We start from the raw sequence: 8,147 nt of genomic DNA on the forward strand, positions 1-8,147 counted from the left end.
GAGGAAGTTGGCAACTGGGGTTACGTCCGTGCCCGGGTGGTACTAGAGAGGGACTACGTGCTGTCCACGGGGGATTTGCGGGACCGTTGGGCACCGCGAGGGTGGAATCTATCCTCAGTACGGATGGGGACATAGTAATTTGAGAATATTTGTGTTGCTTGTATTGTGGTGGTGGGTTTGTTTTGAATAATTTAGTATTGTACATAGTATTGTAAATAGGTGAATAGATTATTTTTGGTTAAAAAAAAGGGGAGAGACTAGGAACTGGACCAGGTCGGGTCAACTTTGGATGGCTTAGTTTAATTCACTGTAGTTTGCATCAGTCATTTCTCGGCAAAGAGTATATTATGGTTGGATCCCTGCCGAGCCACAACATAAATACAGAATGGTTCCATGAAAGAGAAATTAATTTATCTTAGTTCCATGAAAGTGTACCTTTACTCCCTCCTCTTGGTGAGCAGTTTAGTTTAGTTTAGTTTAGTTTAGAGATGCAGCGTGGAAACAGGGCCTTTAGCCCATCCTGTCCACGCTAACCACCGATCACCGCCTACACTGGTTCTATCCAACCCACATAGATACATAGAAAATAGGTGCCGGAGTAGGCCATTCGGCCCTTCGAGCCAGCACGGCCATTCAATATGATCATGGCTGATCATCCAAATATCCCATTCCTGCTTTCTCCCCGTATCCCACGAACCCGTCAGCCCTACGAGCTAGGGACAGTTTAGGGACCCTAGAAGCCAATTGGCCTACAAACCTGCACATCTTTGGAGCGCGGGATGAAGCCTGAGGACCCAGAGAAAACCCACGTGGTCACGGGGAGAAGGTACGGACAGCTCCCGTGGTCAGGATCGAACCCGGGTCCCTGACACTGTGAGGCAGTAATTCTACCAGAGCCCCACCGTGCTGCCCTGAGGGAGCAGAGTGTTGAGCTTGGGCTCGAGTGCCGCTCTAGAGACGTTTATTCCCAGGCTGGGAATTCACGTAAAGTTTGGAATGCAAGCCAAGCGTTAGTAGCAGTGGCCATGGAACTGTTGGAATGCTGCAAATATTAGTAATAGCTTTCAGGGGAGGCAATCTGCTGGCCAGGCTTGGTGTGGCCTGTGTGTGATTCCACGCCACATCAATGCACGACTCCGAAATGAACTCTGAAACAGCCCAAATATGTTCCAAGGTAATCAGGAACAGACAGTATATGTTGGTGCTGCCAGTGATTATCATGACCCTTGAAGGAATTTAAATAATGGGTCATAAGATCATAAGACTTAGGAGTAGAATTAAGCCATTTGGCCCATCGAGTCTACCCCACCATTCAATCATGGCTGATCTATCTTTCCCTCTCAACCCCATTCTCCTGCCTTCTCCCCGTAACCAACCAGGTATCTGGCTTTTCAAAATCTCCGCTCTAAAAATATCCTTTGACTTGCACTCCACAGCCGTCTGTGGCAATGAATTCCACAGATTCACCGCCCTCGAGTTGGAGAAATTCCTCCTCGTCTCCAATCTAAAGGAGAGGCAAGGAACTGCAGTAGCAGAACCCTGGGGGGAAAAAGAGACAAAGTGCTGGAGTCATCAGCAGGTCGAGCAGCACCTGTGGGGGGACTGGATGGGCGACTTCTCAAGAACGGTTCCGATACCTGAAACGTCACCTGTCCATCCCCTCCAGAGATGCTGCCTGACCCGCTGAGTTCCTTCAGCAGTTTGTGTTTTGCTGAATGGAAATATTGATTGCCCATGCACTTGGGTGGGTTAAATGAGGACATTTCATTGTTTTTCTGGTTTTAAAGGGCCACTGATTTTAGATTTAGATTTTTTAGATTTAGAGATACAGCGCGGAAACAGGCCCTTCGGCCCACCGGGTCCGTGCCGCCCAGCGATCCCCGCACATTAACACTATCCTACACACACTAGGGACAATTTTTACCTTTTTAATTAACCCAGCCAATTAACCTACATACCTGCACGTCTTTGGAGTGTGGGAGGAAACCGAAGATCTCAGAGAAAACCCACCCCTTGTTGTTTATCGTAACGCACAATTTTGGCCCACAGCCTTCTGGCTGCACTTCACACCCACCACCCTCATCTTTGGACACCCTGTGCGTAGGGGGAGAGGGTAGGGGGGGGCCGAAGAGCTCCTGTTTGGGTTGCTCCTGGGCTTGGCCAAGCTGGCCATCCGCGAGTCACGGCGCCGGGTGGAAGAGGGCTCTGCCCGAGCCGGCTGCCTGCCCCTTTTCCGGGGTTACGTCCGTCCGCGCCCGGGTGGTGTTGGAGAGGGACCGTGCGCTGTCCACGGGCACCCTGGGGGGTTTCCGGGACCCCTGGGCACCGCGGGGGGTCGAATACATCCTTGACAAGGATTGTGAAATAGTTATTTAATATTCAGTATTTAAGAATATTTGCTTTACTTTGTATTCTGGTGGTGGGTTTGTTTGTAATGTTTTGTTTTGTATTGGACATATAAAAGAGCCGTGGTTTTCCAGGGAAATTGGACACTTGGTTCGGAAAAAGAGGGAGATATACAATAAATATAAGCGGCAGGGAGTAAATGAGGTTCTTGAGGAATATAAAGAATGTAAAAGGAATCTTAAAAAGGAAATTAGAAAAGCGAAAAAAAGATATGAGGCTGCTTTGGCAAGTAATGTAAAAGTAAACCCCAAGGGGTTCTACAGATATGTCAATAGCAAAAGGATAGTGAGGGATAAAATTGGTCCATTAGAGAGTCAGAGTGGACAGCTATGTGCTGAGCCGGAAGAAATGGGGGAGATATTAAACAATTTCTTTTCTTCGGTATTTACCGAGGAGAAGGATATTGAATTATGTGAGGTAAGCGAAACAAGTAGAGTAGTGATGGAAATTAGGAGGATTAAAGAAGAGGAGGTACGGACACTTTTGAAAAATATAAAAGTGGATAAGTCTCCAGGTCCTGATAGGATATTCCCTAGGACATTGAGGGAAGTTAGTGCAGAAATAGCAGGGGCTATGACGGAAATATTTCAAACGTCATTAGAAACGGGGATGGTGCCGGAAGATTGGCGCATTGCGCATGTTGTGCCTTTGTTTAAAAAAGGTTCTAAAAGTAAACCTAGCAATTATAGACCTATTAGTTTGACGTCTGTGGTGGGAAAATTAATGGAAAAGATACTTAGGGACATAATATATTATTATTTGGATAATCAAGGCCTGATTAGAAACAGTCAACATGGATTTGTGCCTGGAAGGTCATGTTTGACTAATCTTCTTGAATTTTTTGAAGAGGTTACCAGGGAAATTGATAAGGGCAAGGCTGTGGATGTTGTCTATATGGACTTCAGTAAGGCATTTGACAAGGTTCCACATGGAAGGTTGATTAAGAAGGTTAAATCGTTGGGTATTAATAGTGAGGTTGCAAGATGGATTCAACAATGGCTGAATGGGAGATACCAGAGGGTAACGGTTGACAATTGTATGTCAGGTTGGAGGCCAGTGTCTAGTGGAGTGCCCCAAGGATCTGTGTTGGGTCCACTGTTGTTTGTCATTTACATTAATGATCTGGATGATGGTGTGGCAAATTGGATTAGTAAATATGCAGATGATACTAAGATAGGTGGAGTAGTTGATAGTGAGGTAGATTTTCAAAGTCTACAGAGAGACTTGGGCCTTTTGGAAGGGTGGGCTGAAAGATGGCAGATGGAGTTTAATGCTGATAAGTGTGAGGTGCTGCATTTTGGTAGGACAAATCAAAATAGGACGTACAGGGTAAATGGTAGGGAATTGAGGAATGCAGTGGAACAGAGGGATCTGGGAATAACTGTGCATTGTTCCCTGAAGGTGGAATCTCATGTGGATAGGGTGGTGAAGAAGGCGTTTGGTATGCTTGCCTTTATAAATCAGAGCATCGAGTATAGAAGTTGGGATGTAATGTTAAAATTGTACAGGGCATTGGTGAGGCCGAATCTGGAGTATGGTGTGCAGTTCTGGTCGCCAAATTATAGGAAGGATGTCGACAAAATGGAGAGGGTACAGAGGAGATTTACTAGAATGTTGCCTGGGTTTCAGCACTTAGGCTACAGAGAGAGGTTGAACAGGTTGGGTCTTTATTCTTTGGAGCGTAGAAGGTTGAGGGGGGACTTGATAGAGGTTTTTAAAATTTTGAGAGGGACGGACAGAGTTGACGTGGGTAGGCTTTTCCCTTTGAGAGTGGGGAAGATTCCAACAAGGGGACATAGCTTCAGAATTGAGGGACAAAGGTTTAGGGGTAACATGAGGGGGAACTTCTTTACTCAGAGGGTTGTGGCTGTATGGAATGGGCTTCCGGTGGAAGTGGTGGAGGCTGGCTCGATTTTATCATTTAAGAGTAAATTGGATAGGTATATGGATAGGAGGGGATTGGAGGGTTATGGTCTGAGTGCAGGTAGATGAGACTAGGTCAGGGAGAATGGTCGGCGTGGACTGGTAGGGCCGGACAGGCCTGTTTCCGTGCTGTAGTTGTTATATGTTATATGTTATATGTTATAAATAATTTTTGTAAATAATTGATTTGAATTATTTTTGGTATATAAAAAATTGTTTTGGCCCAGTTTAGTTTAGTTTAGTTTAGTTTAGAGATACAGCGTGGAAACAGGCCCTTCGGCCCACCGGGTCAGCGCCGCCCAGCGATCCCCGCACACTAACACTGTCCTATACCCACTAGGGACAATTTTTACATTTACCAAGCCAATTAACCCACAAACCTGCACGTCTTTGGAGTGCTCCTTCTGCTAACTACTGCTCCTTCTACTAACATTTAGTGGTTGGGAGAAAGGCTGTCCACTGTTAATGACGTGCAAGAGTTTCTCCCTTGACATCTGAAGAGCCACTGGCAAAATGTTGGTGATAGAGCCACATACACAAAGCCAATTCACCTACAAACCTGCACGTCTTTGGAGTGTGGGAGGAAACCGAAGATCTCGGAGAAAACCCACGCAGGTCACGGGGAGAACGTACAAACTCCGTACAGACGGCGCCCGTAGTCGGGATGGAACCCGGGTCTCCGGCGCTGCATTCGCTGTAAGGCGGCAACTCTACCACCGCACCACCGTGCCGCCCCTATCACCTCTGGGTGTTTGTCGGCATTGAACCTTGCTGGTGCTTTGGTGATCGTCAGGCTCTGTGGGCTGTTAGTGCCCTCCCCTCCCCTCGTTACAGCGGGAATTCCCACCGGGATCCGGAATCTCTTCTTGCTAGGCAATGCTGCACCACCCTGGCCACTAGATGGTCCGAATGGCCTCATTCTACTCCTATCACTTATGACCTTATGATCTACCTTGATTGGCACTACCCCATGACTTCAACTCAGTTTACTGTCACGCCCACCGAGGTACAGTGAAAAGCTTTTTCGTTGCGTGCTAACCAGTCAGCGGAAAGACAATACATGATTACAATCGATTCAATTAAAGTGTATGGATAGAGTCGTGTGTAGGAAAATAACTGCAGGTGCTGGTACAAATCGAAGGTATTTATTCACAAAATGCTGGAGTAACTCAGCGGGTCAGGCAGCATCTCAGGAGAGAAGGAATGGGTGACGTTTCGGGTCGAGACCCTGAAGAAGGAATGGGTGACGTTTCCCGAAACGTCACCCATTCCTTCTCTCCAAAGATGCTGCCTGACCCGCTGAGTTACTCCAGCATTTTGTGATACCCTAGATAGATACATGATCAGGGGATAACGTTTAGTGCAAGGTAAAGCCAGCAAAGTCCAGTCAAGGATAGGCCGAGAGTCATCCACAGAGGTAGATAGTAGTTCAGCACTGCTCTCTGGTTGTGGTAGGATGGTTCAGTTGCCTGATAACAGTGGGGAAGAAACCGCCCCTGAATCTGGAGGTGTGCGTTTTCACACTTCTGTACCTTTTGCCCGATGGGAGAGGGGAGAAGAGGGAGTGGCCGGGGTGAGACTGGTCCTTGATGATGCTGCTGGCCTTGCCGAGGCAGCGTGAGGTGAAAATGGAGTCGAGAGATGGGAGATAGCCACAAAATGCTGGAGTAACTCAGCGGACAGGCAACATCTATGGAGAGAAGGAATGGGTGATGTTTCGGGTCGAGACCCTTCTTCAGACTGCTGGTTTTGTGTGACGGTCTGGGCTGCCTCCACAATTGGCTGCAACTTCTCACGGTCCTGGGTGGAGCTGTTCCCAAACCAAGCTGTGTTGCATCCTGATAAAATGCTATCTACCGTGCAATCACAATGTTTAAAATACATTTGGACAGGTACATGGATAGGATGGAACTGGGCCTAAGGCCTGCAGATGGGACAAGTGTAGATGGGGCAGGTTGATCGGCATGGGCACGTTGGGCCGAAGGGCCTGTTTCCGTGCCCTGTGGCTCTATGACTCTATTTCCAGAATTTGTGGGGGGGGGTTTTGAGGTGGAATTTTTCATTTGCCCCCCTTGTCTTTTTTGTTTTTTAACTCGCAGAACCAAGAGATTGAAGAACTGACCAAGATCTGCGACGAGCTGATTGCCAAGCTGGCAAGAATGGACTGAGCTTTGACCGCCCCGCCACTCTGCACGATGCACCCCCACCCCCACCCCCCCCACCCCCAGGCCTTCCTTCCTCAAAGCACGCTGCCTTACTTAGCACCGGAACTCACCATCGACCCATCTGAACCCTCGACGAGCAACGCCCAGGTAGCCTGCAGAGCAGATGGGAGTGGGCCTCTGGTTCATCCTTGTGCCACGTCTGCTGCACAAACACAACAGCGGAGAGATTGCCAGATTGTTCCCAAGGCAGTAGGTGCCTCAGCTTCCCACGAGGTGTAACCCGCTTCACCAGTGCCGCCTCTAATCTTCCCCGTAACCCGGTAGGATCGACGGCTTTCCAGGCGCCGCTCAGAACGGGTGCACCTCAGAGATGGACGCTGAAGGTCCTGTCCTGACCTGGGACGGAGATTAAGATGGGGGTGGGGGCAGAAGTTGTGGGGAAGGCCGTTGGGACGTTGCACTGCGAGACGTTTCCGCTCGGAGTCAGCTGGGGGAGACTCGCTCGTCTCCAGGCCTCCCGCCATTTTGTGTGTCTCAGTGCTTCGAGAACCTCGGGCGGATGGGCGCGGGACGTCGGTACAAGGTCACGAGGGCACGGCCACACGCACGGCCTCACGCACGTGAACCCCGCTGAAGACCGAACACAACGTTAGTTAGTGGACCTTTCCAGCCCCCCCCCCCCCCCCCACAGAGACCATCGGGGGGCAATGCAAACGGATCACGACCGTGATAGAGACTCCTCCTGCAATTAGTCACAAGCCCAGCCACTCTAACGCACATCAACACACCCCCCCCTGCCGTCTGTGCATGACAATTCAGCAGTCGAATCTGCCTGTATCAGTATTTTTCAGACATTGTGTTAGTGCCTGTATGAGATAAGGTGTTGGTGATTTGACTGTGTCCACCCCATGTGTGATTGATGGGTAATTCACTCGACCACCCGCTGCTTATATTGATTGACTCCTGTCCTGCCTTGTCTGCTTGCAGTCGCTTCGTACATTGAAAACCCTTCACCTGCATAATTTTTTATATACAGATATATTTGTCTTTTATATGTTATAGTTCAATATAAAAAAAATTTTAAAGTTGTAACGACAAAGTGAAAAAAAAAAAACAATCTTGAAAAGATATTATAACATTTTAATTCCATGTACTAATATATTTTTTTCCATCGCCATCGCCTGAATAAAATTAATGGTGAGTTTCACCTTGAGCAGTCCCGACGATCACCTGTCTTATTCCTGCCTTGTGAAGCGAAAGATGTCTCGGCTCCATGTTGATGTGATCTCACCGCCATTCGCTGCCAGGTTTACCCTGAGGTAGAAGAAGGACATGATGTCAAGCTGGAAAGGGCGCTGCGAAGATTGACGAGGATGTTGCCAGGACTAGAGGGTCTGAGCTACAGGCAGAGGTTGGGTAGGCTGGGACTCTATTCCACAGAGCGTAGGAGGATGAAGGGGTGATCTTATTCAGGGGCCACACAGACTAAGAATAAAGGGGAGGCCCATTTAAAACCGAGGTGAGAAGCAACTTTTTCCACCCAGAGAGTTGTGAATTTGTGGGATTCTCTGCCACAGAGGGCAGTGGAGGCAGTTAGATGGAGCTCTAGGGGCTAGTGGAATCAAGGGGCATGGGGAGGGCAGGCACAATAGA

General features: G+C 48.4%; 1 protein-coding gene across 5 annotated transcripts in view; it reads left to right on the forward strand.

Annotated features, from left to right (window-relative positions):
* The window catches only part of tacc1 (transforming, acidic coiled-coil containing protein 1), a 207,778-nt gene extending 200,049 nt beyond the window's left edge, over positions 1 to 7,729 (forward strand). For 4 of the 5 annotated variants that reach the window (XM_078428738.1, XM_078428735.1, XM_078428737.1 and 1 more), the window contains exon 14: positions 6,429 to 7,728. In XM_078428738.1, the coding sequence (XP_078284864.1) occupies positions 6,429 to 6,497 (69 nt within the window). In that variant the 3' untranslated portion in view covers positions 6,498 to 7,728. Of the gene's footprint in view, positions 1 to 6,428 lie in introns of all 5 variants that reach the window. The other variant, XM_078428734.1, reaches the window with a different exon arrangement.
* Positions 7,730 to 8,147: the final 418 nt, after the last annotated feature.

Source organism: Rhinoraja longicauda, chromosome 36 (genome assembly GCF_053455715.1).
Source record: "Rhinoraja longicauda isolate Sanriku21f chromosome 36, sRhiLon1.1, whole genome shotgun sequence".
NCBI classification, from domain to species: domain Eukaryota; kingdom Metazoa; phylum Chordata; class Chondrichthyes; order Rajiformes; family Arhynchobatidae; genus Rhinoraja; species Rhinoraja longicauda.